Source organism: Helianthus annuus, chromosome 8, assembly GCF_002127325.2.
Source record: "Helianthus annuus cultivar XRQ/B chromosome 8, HanXRQr2.0-SUNRISE, whole genome shotgun sequence".
Taxonomy (NCBI): Eukaryota; Viridiplantae; Streptophyta; class Magnoliopsida; order Asterales; family Asteraceae; genus Helianthus; species Helianthus annuus.
In genome coordinates, this window is record NC_035440.2 from 50,554,257 (window position 1) to 50,572,776 (window position 18,520).

At 37.2% G+C, this 18,520-nt stretch overlaps 1 protein-coding gene across 1 annotated transcript; it reads right to left on the reverse strand.

Annotated features, from left to right (window-relative positions):
- Positions 1-359: 359 nt before the first annotated feature.
- LOC110869961 (myosin-3-like) lies at positions 360-2,118 on the reverse strand. The gene is made up of 4 exons (XM_022119161.1): positions 2,035-2,118; positions 1,309-1,931; positions 599-1,112; positions 360-536 (listed from the first exon to the last, which is right to left on the reverse strand). Exons 1-4 carry the CDS (start codon positions 2,116-2,118, stop codon positions 360-362), a joined length of 1,398 nt encoding a protein of 465 aa, XP_021974853.1.
- Positions 2,119-18,520: the final 16,402 nt, after the last annotated feature.

Below are 18,520 nucleotides of genomic sequence, written 5' to 3' on the forward strand. Positions count from 1 at the left end.
AGCCTTACGTTCACACATGAGCTTTATACCACCTTTATTCGCCTTACCTACTCAAAGAAATTATACTCATGCAAAATAGAAAAAACTATTGACATATACGGTAGTATATCAGCAAAGTTACTTGCGCCATAGCGCATTAACAAACAGGGATCTACATCCCAAACCTATGTCAATTAACTAATTGTCCATACAACCAAAAAGAAAACCTAAGCTAGGTCTTGATCATCACCATCATCCCTATCTGGGAAAACTTCCCTTAGCTGCCTCACAAAATCTTCGGACTATAGCGCAACAGTGATGAGGTCCATAACAGGAAGCTGCAAAGTGTTGAATTAAGTCTTCACAGCAGCAAGAGCAGCTTAGGTGTTAACACCATATGTAGCAGACCTACTAGTGTCCCAGTCAACTTTCAAAGCAGTAACCACATGCTGGGAACACTCTGCATACCCTTGGGCATATCCATCATTCCGCGCAGCAACCAGCAGATACGCAACCATTTCATCCAGTTCATCAGCATTAAGAACAGAGTTGGCAACCTGCGCAATAAAATAAATCAGAAGGCGAGTAATCATCTCCAGATATTATCAAAAGAAGGAACACTTATGCTTATGATCCCGCTCTCTTTCAACCACAACATGTCATTCTTCAAAGGTTCAATCTGACTCTCCGCGGTCACCCGGGCAGTCTCAGAACCTTCCAACTTTTCTTCAGTTGCGCTAAGACGGCGGGAAGTCTCAGCTCTTTCAACCCGTTCGAACTGCAGATCTTTCTTGGAAGACTCAAGCTCCACCTTAAGTTGTTCCTGCTCAGATAATAAAGCGGTAAGTTCGTCTATCTCCTTTTCCTTAAGAGCAAGGGTTGCGCAAGTTCGTACCTTTCTTTGTTCACTTCTTTCCCAATGAGATCGTGCTTCATCACGCGCTGCTTCAGCCTCCGCCTTTTCCTGTTTCAGTTTCTCAATCTCCGCATCTTGTTTTTTCAATCTCTCAACTTCAACCTTGAGATTGTTAATAATATTGCGGAGACCTATCTTCTCATTGTTGTCTGTTTCACAAATTTCCCACCAATTTTTGCGCTCCTTAGAAAGAAGAGTAGCTTCAGCCTCGGCTTTTCTTTTCCACCCAGCAACGGACCATTCTTCCGTTTTCAGGTCACTCTCAAATTTGGCTCAGTTAGCTTCCAATGTAGCCTTCAACTAGGATACTCGGGTCTCATCTTCCGAAAGTTTTACTTGGACGCCTCAGAGGCAACCCATTCTTTGCACATACTATGCCATTCACGCACTATACGATGCGTAGTAACGTATACCTAGCAACTTCCTCAAGATAAGCATGGTAAGCCTGTTCTTGAGCACGATCTTCTTGGAATTTAATCTCTGCAAGAGGGAAGGTGCCCTGCAACCAGTCACGGCAAACTTGCCAGTTTGAGAAAGTATCACCTTTCTTCAAATTCCAAACTGTAGTATGAATTTCAGATTCCTTCTTCTCCGAATAAGTTGTATAGTAATGATCCCCCAAAGTTTCATCTGGACGGAGAGGATCATTTTCTTCATCATAAGAAGAAGCACCCTGATCACCAGCTGGGCTCCTCTCAACATTCACAGGAGCAGAAGCAGAAGTAGGGAAAATGGTCACAGGATCTTCCTGAGCAAATTTTCCTTTCTCTGGGTCACGCGCCATAACTTTCGGAGACTTAGAATGAGTACTCTCAACTTTCGCAGTCTCCGGATTCACAACCTTTTGCGTTTCCACCACAACCTCAACAGGTTTTTCAACTTCAGGTTTTTCCGCCTCAGCAGTTTTCTCCGCCTCATCTTCACCAGCGGTTTTAGTACTTTTTCGCTGCTCACTGATCGGAGCACGAGGGGGTGAAGGCGGGAGGTCCTCATTAACTATGAATGATGCTCCGCATAACAGGAGAACTTGGTTTTTCTACAAAAACAAAACACACGTTACAAACATGTAGTGCGCATAGAACGAAAACAAAGGAGATGCTCACCCAGAGGAGGTTTCACAATAAAAGCATCAAGATTACCCCGCCTGGTAATCTTTCTTTTCTTAACTTTCTTAGCAGGCTGCGCCTCAGCATCAGTTTCAACCTATTTTCTTTTCCCCGCATTAGAGGCAGAAATATCAGCAGCGTCCCGCGGCTCCGCCTTGGGTTTCCTCATAACTACAGGCGCAAGAACTTCCAATGAGTCAAACACCACTACATAGTCACACCAGGAGTCAGAGGAATGACGCGTACCTGTAACACCCCAAATTCCATATGACATATTATAATGTTTAATCGTAATACTTTGACGAAAAGGAATGGTAAACGTAGATTTTTTTGCCATTATTAGGATTTATGGCTTTTAGCAAATCTAAAATCTTATAAATAGGCATGGAAGTTTATTAAGTTAGTATGTAATTATGTGAAAAGTGTCATGTTCTAAAAGATGAGGGGGTTAAAATGAAAAGTGTGTAATTAAAACATTTAACAAAGAAATGCCCAGTATGTGTGAGTGTATGTGCGATCGTGAGAGAGGCCAGGAGAAGGTTTTCCCCCTCAAAACCCTAACATACAAAATTCCATCAAATTGAAAAGGGGAATCCAAGATTTATCAAATGCATGAGCCAGGAACTTCGATTATTTAAGTGTTCTTGGCATCTAGTAAGTTTAATTTAATGATTTGGTAACATTGGAAGAAATGGATTATGTATAATTTATGATGTTTGTATGAAATTCAACCTAGATGTTGAATGATATGATTAAATAGGAGTTATATGATGTGCTATTGTGATTGTACTAGTAGTTGGGGTAAAACCCACTTGAGATTATGCAAGGTAGTAAAAAAATTAGTAAAAGTTATGGATGAATTATGTAATGTTGATGTTAAACTCATGTTATAGAAGAGCTTAAATGAATAACTTGATATGAATCATATGTAGTATGGTATTAATTGTTGATTTTGAAAGAATTGGTCAATCTATTTGATGAATTTAGGATGAATGTGTTATAATTACTTGTACATCATGCTTATTAGAAAGTACGCACGCCATGTGTTCGATGAAATGTCTAAATTAATGTTATTATGATTTATATGAAAATTTGCTAAATTGATGAAATATGATTATGGTGGGAATGCATATGGTTCATAAACGTCATATTGTATGATAAGGAATATGAGAATAATGAAAAATTTCCGAAAGCTAAGCATATGAAATTGTGATGTATAGGGACAAAGAAAGAGGAAGGAGCAAGTTACTCCAAGTCGCAAGGGACACAAGACCACGGTAAGTTCATATGAACTAAATTCTCCTTTTATGTAGTTCTACAGATGTTAGTTTAGTTATTTAAATCTTAGTGTTGAGTTGTATGTTTGCCTATGGCGGAATTATGATATGTTGTATGTTGGAAAATGGATAAGTAATCTAATAATATAGGATGTGTAATGACCACTCAAGTGGGTCATAAATCGTTTGGAAACATAGAATGGAAAATAGCTAGAAAGTGACTTGTGGATAACGGGTCAAAATGATGAAAGCATGTTAAATGAAGAGTATGTATCGAACCCTTACGGATGGTTCAGATAGACTATATGTTGAACATTTCAAAAAGAAATGTTGATAAGCATAAAGAAATATATGCTAGGTGAATTGAAGTATGGTCGTTGACAAAAGGATAGAATTTGTTAACGGGTCAAATAATGGTATTTGAGTAAAAGATTCGTTATTGCATATACATGTCGAACTAATAAATGTTTGGTTTTTGGATGATAGGTAAATCTCATGCTTGATGTCGGTGAGCTCGGATCGGACACACCCTATGTTGCCCTTATACGCTTCCGGTTCATGTAGTCTTTTGTTAAGGGTCAAAAATCGTTTTTGTGTAGTAAATGTTAAACTAGTATCTAGGATGATCATAGTAGTTTGAAGTTTAACTTTATTTTGGATAGTTCGGTTAGAATGTTTTGGGTGAAATGTGTATGGTTTTAATTTTAGCATCTTTTGAAAAGAGTCGTAGAATGTATTTTGAATGAATTTGTTAAAAAGCAGTAAATCGTTTTCTTTACGAATGGGTCATGTCAAAATTTTCCAAAACATTGTATGAAGTTTATGTTATTTGTCGAATGTGAAAAAGTGGGTGTCTCAAGTTGGTGTCAGAGCCGAGGTTTAAGGGATTCAAGTATTAGAGCAAAAATGCTTGAACTCAAACCAAAAGCTCGTATGAAGGTGTGTTCGTTCCGAAGCGCTATGCAAGTAAGTAAATTGTAAATATGATTATGATTTTAGTTAGAATTAAAAAGGGATTTATAGGATTTTTTCTATAAACTGAGTTTTAAGGCAAATAATGACGTTAAACGGGTCCGTATTTAAATTACGGACACGTAGGAAAAAGAATCGAGCAAAACGGACTAGTAGAACTATAGATATGGGGTTTTAAAGTTAGTATTTTTAGAAAAGGTTAGAGCTGGGCAATTGCAGCAACACAGAATTGAACATTCTGTGGAAAAGGGGGCGTCGCACTACGCGACACCTAGCTCGTATTACCGTCGCGTCACGCGACAGCGGTCGCGGCCCGCGACAGCTTGAAGGCTGTCCTTCGCGGCCTGCGACAGCTTTAATTACTGGCAATTTTTTTTTATTTTGATTGTTTTGAATACGGGACTTGTTTTAAATGATTTCTAAGGCCTCTTAAGCAACGTTTAAGGTAATTTTCATGTTAAGAATAATGAGGAAAGGTATATATGGATGGTGAGAATGAAAAACCATTATGATCAAGGATCATGATCTACACGATACGACATGATCGTCAATGATGATAACGTATGAAGTATGTATTATAAATTGAATGTAGTATGCTAGTATGAGTTCAAATGTGATGAAGAAAAGTATAAAAAGAAATTAATGAATGAAATGAATGTTTTATGTAGATGGCGGACAACGTAAATGTGAATGATACCGAAGCGGCCAAACAAGACATGATAAACGAAAGAATTCTGGAAGAAGTTAAGAAGGCAATTGAGGCTAGTATTCCTCAACTAGCTCAAGAGGTTGAAGGGCAAGTATTGGGGGTAGTGGATAACTTAGTGGTGTCCAAGGTTGAAGAATTGAAGGAAATAATCAATGAACTACGAATGAAGAAAAGCACATGGAGGTGCACATATAAGGAATTTATGGCATGTAACCCCTTGCCATATAAAGGGGAAATTGACCCAATAGCCTGTCAAAGATGGATTTCAAGTACCGAGGCAGTGTTTGTAAGGAGTAGATGCGAAGTAGAGGATCAAGTAATGTTTGCTACGGGTTTTCTCCAGCTTCGAGCCAAGGATTGGTGGGATGCGTATTCTAAGGAATTAGGGGATGATAAAGTACAAACGTTAACGTGGCAGGAGTTCAAGGAACCATTTCTGAAATATAATTGCCCATAATCAGCGATTGATCGGATTCAAGAAGACTTCTTACGTCTTCGACAAAAGGACGGGACGATAGATGAGATAACGAATACGTTCCTTGACAAGCTGAAGTTTTGTGGGGAGATAGTTGGGACTGAGAGGAAGAAGATTTTATGTTACCATGATATGTTAAAGGCTGAATATCGTGAGTTCATAAATCCCTCCAAGTGTGAGATGCTAGATGAGTTAATTAACTGGACAAGAGATACGGAGATTGAACTAAAGAGGCAGGTCGAACAGGGAGAGAATAGGGTGGCGGAGAAGTCTTTGAACCCGAAGCCATCAAAGAAATCAAGATTTCAAGATCAGACTAAGAAAGGGAAAACAAGTAGTAGAATCCCGACTTGCAAGACATGTGGGAAACGCCACTCGGGTGAGTGCTTACTCGGAAAGAAAGGATGCTACAAGTGTGGGCAAGAGGAACACCCATACTACAAGTGTCCCAATAATCCAAAGACGTATTACAATTGTTATCAGACGGGGCATGTTAAGGCGGAATGTCCAAAAATCCAACAAACATCAAGGAAATAAGGAGAGAACGAGGAGCCATCTAAGGCTCGTGGAAGAATGTTTCAGTTAACCGCGGATGAAGCTAAAACTAGCCCGGATGTGGTTTCAGGTATATTCTTAGTTAATTCTATACCTATGAATGTTTTATTTGATTCCGGGGCTAGTAGATCGTTTATTTCGAATGAATTATTAGTTCATCCATCATTTAAGCTTGAAAAGATGTTAGTACCCTTAGAAGTGGAAGTTGCTGATAGTAAGAGCTACTTACTGCATGATATATGTAGAAACTGTAAGATCTTAATCGAAGATGAGGAATTTAGTATAGATCTTGTCCCGGTGTGCATGTGGGAATTTAAAGTAGTTATAGGAATGGATTGGTTAGCCCAAAATCGTGCTGAAATACAATGTGAAAGGAAATTCATTCATGTAGTAACCTCAGGGGGGGGGGGGGAACGGGTAAGTGTTCAAGGAGATAGGGTCGTCAAGTCGAAACTGTGTTCAATAATTAAAGACGTCAAACATGTAAAGAACAGGGGTAGGGCGTATCTATCGTACGTGATAGACACCAATCAAGGTGTTCCAAAGCTTGAAGATATGAATGTAGCAAATGAATATCCGGATGTGTTTCCGGAAGATTTACCGGGGCTTCCGCCTAAGCGAGGAGTGGAATTTAAAATAGAGCTAAGCCCGGGTGCAAAGCCGGTAGCTAAAGCCCCTTATCGGTTGGCCTCGACCGAAATGAAAGAATTGATGACGCAACTCCAAGAATTGCTCGATAAAGGTTTTATTCGACCGAGTGTTTCGCCATCAGGAGCACCCGTATTATTCGTAAAGAAGAAAGATGGTTCGATGCGAATGTGCATCGACTATCGGGAGTTGAATAAGTTAACGGTGAAGAAGCGTTACCCGTTGCCCAGAATTGATGACCTATTTGACCAGCCTCATAGGGCAAGTTGGTTTTCAAAGATCGATCTACGATCGGGTTATCACCAACTACGTGTACGAGAAGAAGATGTGCCGAAAACTGTGTTTCGAACTCGGTACGGACATTATGAGTTTTTAGTGATGTCCTTTGGGTTAACGAACGCACCAACTGCATTTATGGAACTAATGAATTTAGTGTGCCGGCCTATGCTTGATAAGTATGTAATCGTTTTCATTGATGATAAACTAGTATACTCCCGAAGTGAAACAGAGCATGCTTTACACTTACGTGATGTATTGGAAACGCTTCGCAAGGAAAAGTTATATGCAAAGTTCTCAAAGTGTGCCTTTTGGCTTAGAGAGGTACAATTTTTGGGCCACGTAATCGATGCGGACAGTGTTCATGTGGACCCCTCCAAAGTAGATGCAGTAATGAATTGGGTACCCCCAAAGAGTCTAAGCAAAATAAGAAGTTTTCTGGGCTTGCCTGGGTATTACAGAAGATTTATCCAGGATTTCTCCAAGATAGCCTCGCCCATGACGAAGTTAACAAAGAAGAGTGAAAAGTTTATATGGGGCGTAGAACAAGAAAAAGCGTTTCAGAATTTGAAGGAAAAGCTCTCAAATTCTCCGGTGTTGACATTACCGGATGGAACAAATGATTTGGTAGTGTATACTGACGCCTCCCGCCAAGGTTTAGCTTGTGTGTTAATGCAAAAGGGTAAAGTCGTTTCTTATGCTTCAAGGCAACTAAAGTAGCATGAAAACAATTACCCAACTCATGATCTAGAATTGGCGGCGGTCGTATTTGCCTTAAAGATATGGAGGCACTACCTATATGGGGTGAAATTTACAATTTACTCAGATCATAAAAGCCTCAAATATTTTTTCGAGCAGAAAGATCTTAATATGAGGCAATGAAGATGGTTGGAACTCATTAAGGATTATGATTGTGACATTCATTACCATCCCGGGAAGGCTAATGTAGTGGGTGACGCTCTAAGTCGAAAGGAGTACCTGCCTCAGGTTCGGGTAAAATCTATGAAGATGGTAGTCACTTCTAAACTACTTGAAGAAATTCGAGAAGCTCAAACTAAATCTTTGAATGCCGATGACTCGAAGAAAGAAAGGACGAAAGGATTTATTCACGAATTAGAAGAGAATGCGAATGGTATGAAAACAAGGTATAACCGAATCTGGATACCTCGGGAATGTGGTGTGAAAGAATTACTTTTGGATGAGGCTCACAAGTCTCGATACTCTGTTCATCAGGGAGCTACAAAGATGTATCGAGACTTGAGAATGAATTACTGGTGGCCGGGAATGAAAAGAGACATAGTCAAGTATGTTGCTAAGTGTTTGACGTGTTCTCAAGTAAAAGCCGAGCACCAAAAACTGTATGGAAAGTTGCATGGAAAGTTGCAGCTGTTGGAGATACCGGTGTGGAAGTGGGAACATGTAACGATGGATTTGGTGACTAAACTTCCTAAGACAAGGAAAGGGCACGATGCTATTTGGGTAGTCATTGACCGACTAACCAAAAGTGCACATTTCTTACCCATTCGGGAAACCTATAATTCGGAAAAGATGGCGGAAGTTTATACGAATGAGATTATATCTCGTCATGGGGTTCCGGTGTCTAAATTGTCCACCGGGATACCCGGTTCACATCTCGTTACTGGAGGAAGTTTCCCGTAGAATTGGGGACCCAGTTACATAAAAGCACTGCCTACCATCCATAAACCGATGGTCAGTCGGAACGAACTATCCAAACATTAGTTGATATGCTAAGGGCGTGTGTTATGGATTTCGAAGGAAGCTGGGATGATCATCTACCTTTGGTAGAGTTTTCATATAATAATAGTTATCATAACAGCATAAAAATGGCCCTTTACGAAATGCTCTATGGAAGGAAATGTAGAACCCCGGTTTGTTGGGGGGAAGTGGGTCAGCGCGAACTCGTGTCAAAGGATGTAGTAGCCGAAACAAATGAGAAGATTGATATGGTTAGATCAAGAATAAAGGCAGCGCAAGATAGACAAAAGTCTTATGCAGATCGGCGAAGGCGACCAATTGAGTTCCAAGTGGGAGATTATGTTTTACTAAAAGTCTCTCCATGGAAAGGGATAATTCGTTTTCGTAAACACGAAAAGCTAGTCCTCGATACATTGGACCATTCAAAATACTCGCTCGGGTTGGGTCAGTAGTGTACCAGTTAGAATTACCTCCCGCGTTGGATGGAATTCATAACACTTTTCATGTGTTGCAACTGCGGAAGTGCCTCGCGGATGAGACGGCATACGTGCCTTTGGATGATATTGAAGTGGATGAGAAGTTGAATTATGTTGAAAGACCAGTAGCAATCAAAGATTTTAAAGTGAAGAAACTCCGCAACAAATCCGTTCGACAACAGTTGGTTCAATGGCAACACCGGAAGGGATCGGATCTCACATGGGAAGCGGAGGATGATATGCGAAAGCACTACCCAGAGTTATTTGGTATGTATTCTCGTTTCGGGGACGAAACCTTCTTTAAGGGGGGTAGACTTGTAACACCCAAAATTCCGTATGACATATTATAATGTTTAATTGTAATACTTTGACGAAAAGAAATGGTAAACGTAGATTTTTTTTTGCCATTATTAGGATTTATGGCTTTTAGCACATCTAAAATCTTATAAATAGGCATGAAAGTTTATTAAGTTAGTATGTAATTAGGTGAAAAGTGTCATGTTCTAAAAGATGAAGGGGTTAAAATGAAAAGTGTGAAATTAAAATATTTAACAAAAAAAATGCCCAGTATGTATGAGTGTATGTGTGATCGTGAGAGAGGCCAGGAGAAGGTTTTCCCCCTCAAAACCCTAACATACAAAATTCCATCAAATTGAAAAGGGGAATCCAAGATTTATCAAATGCATGAGCCAGGAACTTCGATTATTTAAGTGTTCTTGACATCTAGTAAGTTTAATTTCATGATTTGGTAACATTTGATGAAATGGATTATGTATGATTTATGATGTTTGTATGAAATTCAACCTAGTTGTTGAATGATATGATTAAATAGGAGTTATATGATGTGCTATTTTGATTGTACTAGTAGTTGGGGTAAAACCCACTTGAGATTATGCAAGGTAGTAAAAAAATTAGTAAAAGTTATGGATGAATTATGTATTGTTGATGTTAAACTCATGATATAGAAGAGCTTAAATGAATAACTTGATGTGAATCAAATGTAGTATGGTATTAATTGTTGATTTTGAAAGAATTGGTTAATCTATTTGATGAATTTAGGATGAATGTGTTATAATTACTTGTACATCATGCTTATTAGAAAGTACGCACGCCATGTGTTCGATGAAATGTCTTAATTAATGTAATTGTGATTTTATATGAAAATTTGCTAAATTGATGAAATATGATTATGGTGGGAATGCATATGGTTCATAAACGTCATATTGTATGATAAGGAACATGATAATAATGAAAAATTTCCGAAAGTTAAGTATATGAAATTGTGATGTATAGGGACAAAGAAAGAGGAAGGAGCAAGTTACTCCAAGTCGCAAGGGACACAAGACCACGGTAAGTTCATATGAACTTAATTCTCCTTTTATGTAGTTCTACGGATGTTAGTTTAGTTATTTAAATCTTAGTGTTGAGATGTATGTTTGCCTATGGCGGAATTATGATATGTTGTATGTTGGAAAACGGATAAGTAATCTAATAATATAGGATGTGTAATGACCACTCAAGTGGGTCATAAATCGTTTGGAAAAGTAGAATGGAAAATGGCTAGAAAGTGACTTGTGGATAACGGGTCAAAATGATGAAAGCATATTAAATGAAGAGTATGTATCGAACCTGTAGGATCGTATACGGACCAAAACGAGTCGTTCAGAGGCGTTCTACTCAATATGAAAAGCAAAAACAGACATATTGAGTTTGATTCAACTAGAATATCATTTTAAATGTCTTTCTGATTGAATTGACAAAGTTTTACAGCAAGACGACACTTCGGTAGCACTTTGGCTTCGGAAACAACTATCTAATTTCGTACCAAATGAAACGAGATCAGAGGTATATATAGGCAAGGTAATTCCACATGAACATGACTCATGCAAAATTACACTTCATGCAAAATTAGAATTCCATACGAAACGAAATTACAATGTAATTTCGTGCGAAATTACCTGTCTAATTTCGTGCGGAATTAGCCTTTGACATGATTCATCGTTTTGCATGCCCTGATCTAACTAGTACAATACAAGACTCGATACAAGACGAAGTCGACAGACGTATGCACTAACAGACTCCCCCTCGGATGTTGACGAGTCGTAAGTGTCGAGTCTTCAACGTCTTCAGTCTTTATCAGTCTGTTTGCTCTCTCTGAAGTATCTGACAATGTAAAACTTCCAACTTTTCTCCTCTCTTTTTATCAGCACCAACAGACACCCCTCGAACAATTAATCTCCCCTCGGATGTTGATCTTCAAAGAATCAAGATTGAAATCTGGCTCTTAAGCTTTCTAATTCTCTTGATCAGATCTCTTGATTCCTTAAGATCATCAGCATCATTAGCTTGCATGAACTTGAGTTCCAGAATCATTACTTGGCTCTTATAGAATCGGAACCTGGCTCTCTATCACTCAGAATCAGGATCTGAAACCTGTCTATCCTGCACATTCTCTTCCCACAATAAATTTCACAAATTTACTATTTGACAAAAAGTTATATCATACATAAGTATCATCCAATTAAAAATTGATTTTGCAATTTTAATCTCTGATGAACCACTTGTAGACAAAACAATCAAAAACTTTTTTCATTTTAATTCGCAGACTCCCCCTCACGAAATGTTCATCATGCTTAGCACTTGGAATTTTGAAAATCAGCTTTTCAATCAACAGTTGTCGAAAATCTTTTTGAATTTTTCAAAAATTTTATGCTAAAACATACTGAAAATCTTTTTGGATTTTGCTTTAAATGAAATGCAGTAAAGAAGTATTTATAGACAATATTTTTGTGAGTTTTTGTAAGAGGATCATATCAGTTTTTGAGACATATCACCAACACCGTTAAGCTTTAAACATTTTAAGTTCTAAACAATTCACTTAGATTTTTACACAAAGTTCCACCGTTTCGAGATACGAGATTAGTGTTTTAAGAACTTAAACTTATTCGCGTGTCCCACCACTTGAATATACTCCCGTATCCAGATCCTAATATTCAGTCTTACAGGTGAGTATACCTAGATGATATCTGTAAAAGGGTTAATTGCGAAACCGTGAGAGCTCAGGTCAGAACTTCCATTCAGCAAAGAGATGACGGCTCGTCTTTTTGGTGTGTTCCCTTTAGAGAATCTTTCCTTCAACAGCACATGATTAGCATTTTTCAATGTTTCATCATTTTTGTACTGAGGTCAGTGCTATATTTCAAGCAAATGCAAAGTATTATACGGGGACTAGGCCATTGCTTCCGCAAAATCAGAACTCCCAGGATAATACCCCAGATATCACTGAGTATAAAGACCCAGTATCTTAGAAAGAGAGACCTTTCAAACAAGATTTCGGGGGTTACCCATATATCCAAGAAATGTTCCCCACGATATAAGCAAGTTTGAAATTTAGGTTTATATCTCGAACATAATCTACTAAATATGCAAAAACCTACTGGCACATCCGCAGTGAGATTGTTTATCACATTTTGACTTTCTAATTCTTTAGCATGTTGTGATAGTCCACTGATGTACTATCATTTCCTCTTTTTCACAACAAAACTCAATTTTGATTTTATCGTGTTTTTTGGGTTTTTTCAAATTTTCTAATGATTTTGGATTTTCTGAAAATTTTTACTCCCCCTAAAATTCAAAATCATTAAAGGAATTTGAAAATAAAACTGTACAACTAACTTGACAACTGACATCGAATCGCCTCAATTCGCCATCCACTAGGCATAAACAATCAGAACTCCCCCTTACAACAAACTATTTTCCCATTATGATTTCAAAACACTTAAGTTTGTTTCAATCAAAATGGTTTTTCCGGAAAATAAGTTCTGTTGTTTTACCACTTGAAGGTTCGGGGTTCATTTCGTCACATTGTTTTTAACCACTTGAAGGATATGACAATATCACAAAAATACCACTTGTAGCAAATCAAGTACAACTTAATGTCCCTGATTTACCACTTGAAAGACGAAATATCACAGTTACCAACCTGTGAATTTCTCAAGAAAGATGCCGATTCCTACTCCCCAATTATCAACTTGGGAATTCCGGCAAGTCAGGATTTTATTTGTGAAAAACTACCATCCAAGCCTGACTAAACTTGGATGTTTCCTCCTCAACTTCACTTGGGTAAAAAGTTGCTTTCTTTGTTTCATAAAAGTCCTTTACCCCTTTAGCCTTTCCCTCAACCATTTTTCCAAAAATCTTTTTAACATTTCCATTAAACACTTTCTCAACATCAAATTCTTTCTTCTCAGAATAGAATTGATTCAAGATCTCAACCTTACCAACTTTTGATTTAAAATTCTCAGCCCTCAATGGTGGAAAATTAACATCATCCATTGGAGGCACTGAGTTTTCTTTTTTAACCTCAACTTGTGGCTCCTCTGACTTTGTGGAATCAGGTTCATCACCAAATTTCTCAATAAACTTCTTAACAACCCAGATTTGGTTGTCATGCTTAGCTATCTTATTATAAAAAAACTTGTCTTTGAACACTCACCAACTTCATATGTTGAATTTTCAAAAATTTTAAATTTGTCAGTTGGTGGTTCATTTTTCTCAACAACTTTTTCTTTGAGTTTTTTAGAGACTTCCTGTTTTGTTTTTATTGCTTGAGAATAGTTCCATGCAATGTGACCAACTTCATTGCATTTGTAACAGGTTCTTGTTGGCTTTCTTTGATAAGCTCCATTTTTCACTTTCTCTTGTTTCTTGGCAAGAAATTCTCTGTTCGATTGCTTCCAGAATGAGCTTTTTGATTCCTCTTCACAGCTTGTCCCTGGAACAAATTTTGTATTTGTTTTAGAAATTTTTTCATGTTTATAATTTTCAGGTGGAATAAAACCTAAGCCTTTTTTTTTAAATTACCATTATGATTTGGTTTGTTTTGAAACCAGAATCAGAACCGTAACCCTTTTTTCTTGTTTAATCGTTGTTGAACTCTTAAAGTGTATTTTTTAGGTTTTGCATTAAGATTTACATCTTTTATTTCAGAAATGTTAATTTCTGTTAATTTGAAAACCTTTTTTATCTTTTCAATTTGAACCACTTCTTATTGGAAATTCTTTATCAGAATATAATTCGTCAGAATCATTCAAAGTGTATGCAACTTCGAATGTCTCATCCTTCAAATTAGATTTTGATAAAAGAAATTCTTTATTGTAGATCCGTTTAACCGACGACTTTTGACTGTCAACTGATGATGATCCCGGATTTTCAGACTCAGACTTTGACTCCAACTCCTCGTCTGTTTCCAACACCTGATCGACCACATTTTTTATTAACTCAAACTCATGATCAGTGTCAGACGATGTGACATGACGTCAATGTTTTCTGGTAACTCATCAGTTGTTTCGGATGTTAACTTTATATTGACAGCCTTTTTGACTTGCTCCTCATTCGGTTTTCTAGGAGAGTATCCTTCCCAAATCGGAGGCGAACACTTGTTATAACTAACACTCTGTTTCTTACCAGTATCCTTCTTCTTTGGCTTTTCATCTTGAAATGCTTCAAGACCTGCAACAGTTGGATAAATTCGGTCAATTATATAATCAGAACTAGAATAACTTTGTAAGTCTCTTCTAATTCTTTCATTTTCAATCTTTTCTATCTCCAACTCTTGTTTTAGCTTTGCACACTCTTCAATGTAATGACTGATAGCTTTTTGCTTTGACCTCATCACTGCATTCATCATTGTTAAAGCATCTTCTCTTTCAGAATTAGTCTTTTGTAGACTAGTCACTGTCCTATTCAACACGTCATACGACTCTTTTACATAATTGAGATTAAACAATAATTGTTCCTTCATTTTATCTTGCTCACTCAACTTCTCATCCCTTTTTTCACATTTCTTGCAAGATTTCAAGCATTTTTCACACGGCTTGATAACCTCAACAATCTTTTCAACTTCGATTATTTTCTCCACTTCAACAACTTTCTCAATCTCAATCACCTTCTCAGCAACTCTAATTTCTTCATTTTGTTCCGTCTTTTCTTTTTGAGCAACACTCTCACATTTCTTCTTTTTCTGTTCTTTTGCTGCTTGTCTCTCCTTCAGCTTCTCTAAGCGATCTGCAAAATTAAATTGAAAACTTTCAGGAGATAAATGAGTTTTTTCAACATTAATATGCTTTTCTTCCTCATCATCGCCACTGTCATCAGTTGGTGATTGATCAAACTCTATCGTCTTTTCTGAATTATCATCTGAAGAACTAGAATCTGATGGTGATTGATCAAAAACTGTTGTTCTTTCTGAACTTTCATCTGATGAAACAGACTCTTCATCTTGATACTTCTCATTAACACCAACCACTTTCATCCATTCTGTAAACAAATCTGGTTCTTTAACAATTTTTGCAATAAGTGCTACTATTTTTGAATCAGGTGGAATATATTTATCCCAACTGAAACCTGCTGCCACCTTTTCATCATCTTGATCAATGATACCATAATAAGCTTTCTTTTTTGCATCTTCGATCATTCTAGCATGAGCAGTTTGTGATTCTTTTTGTTGATGAGCAACTTGTATATATATGGCTTTCCGATAGTAATCATCTTTTCCAAACGGATTCTTTGCTCCACTTGCCTCTGGATTTTTGCATTTTCTCTTGCAATGACCTTTCTCCCTGCATCGAAAACAAGTAACTTTAGATTTATCAAAACCCAAAGTAGAAACATGTGCATCCAGAAAATCATTTCTTCCTGTAATCATTTTGAATTTTTCAGCTCTTCTCAAAACACTTGCTAAACACCATTTGATGTCCATGAGTTCCATTTCTTCTGCATCAATCTGATCGTAATCCTCTTTTGTCAGCATAGGATTTCCGATCCTTCCTGCAACCAATCCCTCATAGGATTCTAGCACGGTAGCAAGTAATGCCATGTGATCTTTAGCCACTTCTTCAGAAAAACTTTGACCATTTGGAAGATTCAATGAAATGTTACATTGTATCACACAACCATTTCCACTTTTTAACCCTTGAGACTGAAAGCTTGAAGCTGAAACATTTGGATTAACATTCGGGTATGAAGAAAATCCACTACTACTGTTTGGACTTTGATTGTTTGATCCAGATGTGCTTTCTACACTGAAAGCAGTTTGAATTTTCGGACTTGTTTCGACATTCTGAACACTCCCTTTGAAGTACATCTTAACATCTTCTTGTGCACTCGGATTGTTTATTCTTGCAATCTTTTGCTGTTCCAGATCTTGTCCTTCAATCTTTTCAATAAATTGAGAAATGGTCAAGCCATCATATTCTCCAGTATTCTTTAAAATCATCAAATATGTACCCCATTCTTTCTGAGGTAAAGCATCAGCCAATTTATCGACCCATTCCTCTCGCTCTTTATTGATACTTAACAAAGACATTGAACGCACTAAGTAGCAATATCTTTCAATCAACTTCTTTGTATCTTCTCCTGGCAGACTTGTGAAAAGATCAAATTCTTTCTTAAGTAGTGCCTTTTTACTCTTAATCATCTTCTCACTTCCCTCAAACTTTATTCTAAGTGCTTCCCAAATAGATCGTGAAGTTTTATCATGTTGAAGCAAGATGAATATGTCTTCTTTAATAGCTTGCTGGAGTAAACTGATCATCATCTTCTCTGCTTATCTCGTTCTTTGTCTGTAAACTCAGAAATCTTTTTATCAACACCCAACATAGTACGTGGTAGCACATACTTTTTCTCAACACACTCCCAAGATCTCAAATGGTTAGCTTGAACCCAGTTTTCAAACCGATCTTTCCAACCATAATACTCCTCAATGCTCATTAGTTTAGGGGGTTTTTGCATTGTTCCGGTTTCATTTTCCATATTCATGCTTTGAGCAATGGCAGCCGGAGTAGTCGGGGATGTAGCAAACGCGTTATAGAAATCCTCTTCCATGATTCGGTAACAATTTTTTCAAAATCAGAAACTTTTAAGCGAAATTACTTCTCAAACGAAATTCCTTCAAACGAAATAACCAACAACAGACACTTCAGACGAAATTAAACTCAAGCGAAATCAGAATTTCAAACGAAATAGTAATTTCGTACGAAATTGGACTCAGTTTCAAACGAAATTACTACTTTGAAACGAAATTGTAATTTCGTATGGAACTTCTCAAGCGAAATACTAATTCCGTGCGGAATTAGTAGCAATTTCAAGCGAAGTTAACTCTAAAATTTAATTTCGTGCGAAATTCGGGAACAATTTTAAACGAAATAATGCTGATGTCATCATTTCGATATGATTTTCAAGCGAAATTACAAATTTTATCAGATTTAGATCGAATTAAGGTCCAATTCTCTCAAGGCTTTGTTAAAACACTGTTACGCATAAAATGTGTGAAATTCAAACCATTTTAACCATGAAAACTTGTTCAATTTAGAAAAGAAGGCATAGAAGATAGAAAATATGATGAAATCAAGCTGAAATCGGTTGAACTCCTCCTCCTGAGCTCTGATACCAGTTGTAGGATCGTATACGGACCAAAACAAGTCGTTCAGAGGCGTTCTACTTAATCTGAAAGGCGGAAACAGACATATTGAGTTTGATTCAGCTAGAATATCATTTTAAATGTCTTTCTGATTGAATTGACAAAGTTTTACAGCAAGACAACACTTCGGCAGCACTTCGGCTCCGGAAACAACTATCTAATTTCGTACCAAATGAAACGAGATCAGAGGCATATATAGGCAAGGTAATTCCGCATGAACATGACTCATGCGAAATTACCTGTCTAATTTCGTGCGGAATTAGCCTTTGACATGATTCATCGTTTTGCGTGCCCTAATCTAACTAGTACAATACAAGACTCGATACAAGACGAAGTCGACAGACGTATGCATATACATGTCGAACCAATAAATGTTTGGTTCGGATAGACTATATGTTGAACATTTCAAAAAGAAATGTTGATAAGCATAAAGAAATTTATGCTAGGAGGAAAAAGAATGAATTGAAGTATGGTCGTTGACAAAAGGATAGAATTTGTTAACGGGTCGAATAATGGTAGTTAAGTAAAAAGATTCGTAATTGCATATACATGTCAAACTAATAAATGTTTGGTTTTTTGATGATAGGTAAATCTCATGCTTGATGTCGGCGAGCTCGGATCAAACACACCCTATGTCGCCCTTATGCGCTTCCGGTTCATGTAGTCTTTTGTTAAGGGTCAAAAATCGTTTTTGTGTAGTAAATGTTAAACTAGTATCTAGGATGATCGTATTAGTTTGAAGTTTAACTTTATTTTGGATAGTTTGGTTAGAATGTTTTGGGTGAAATGTGTATGGTTTTAATTTTAGCATCTTTTGAAAAGAGTCGTAGAATGTATTTTGAATGATTTTGTTAAAAAGCAGGAAATCGTTTACTTTACAAATGGGTCATGTCAAAATTTTCCAAAAATTTGTATGAAGTTTATGTTATTTGTCGA

What these genes read in the sequence shown, in the direction of transcription:
- LOC110869961 (XM_022119161.1), bottom strand. Translation starts at nt 2,118, where the DNA reads ATGCGGGGAAAAGAAAATAGGTTGAAACTGATGCTGAGGCGCAGCCTG. An exon ending in AAGAAAGATTACCAGGCGGG is followed by an intron (nt 1,932 to 2,034) that starts GTAATCTTGATG and finishes TTGTTTTTGTAG; the next exon opens with AAAAACCAAGTTCTCCTGTT. An exon ending in GCGGGATCATAAGCATAAGT is followed by an intron (nt 537 to 598) that starts GTTCCTTCTTTT and finishes TTTATTGCGCAG; the next exon opens with GTTGCCAACTCTGTTCTTAA.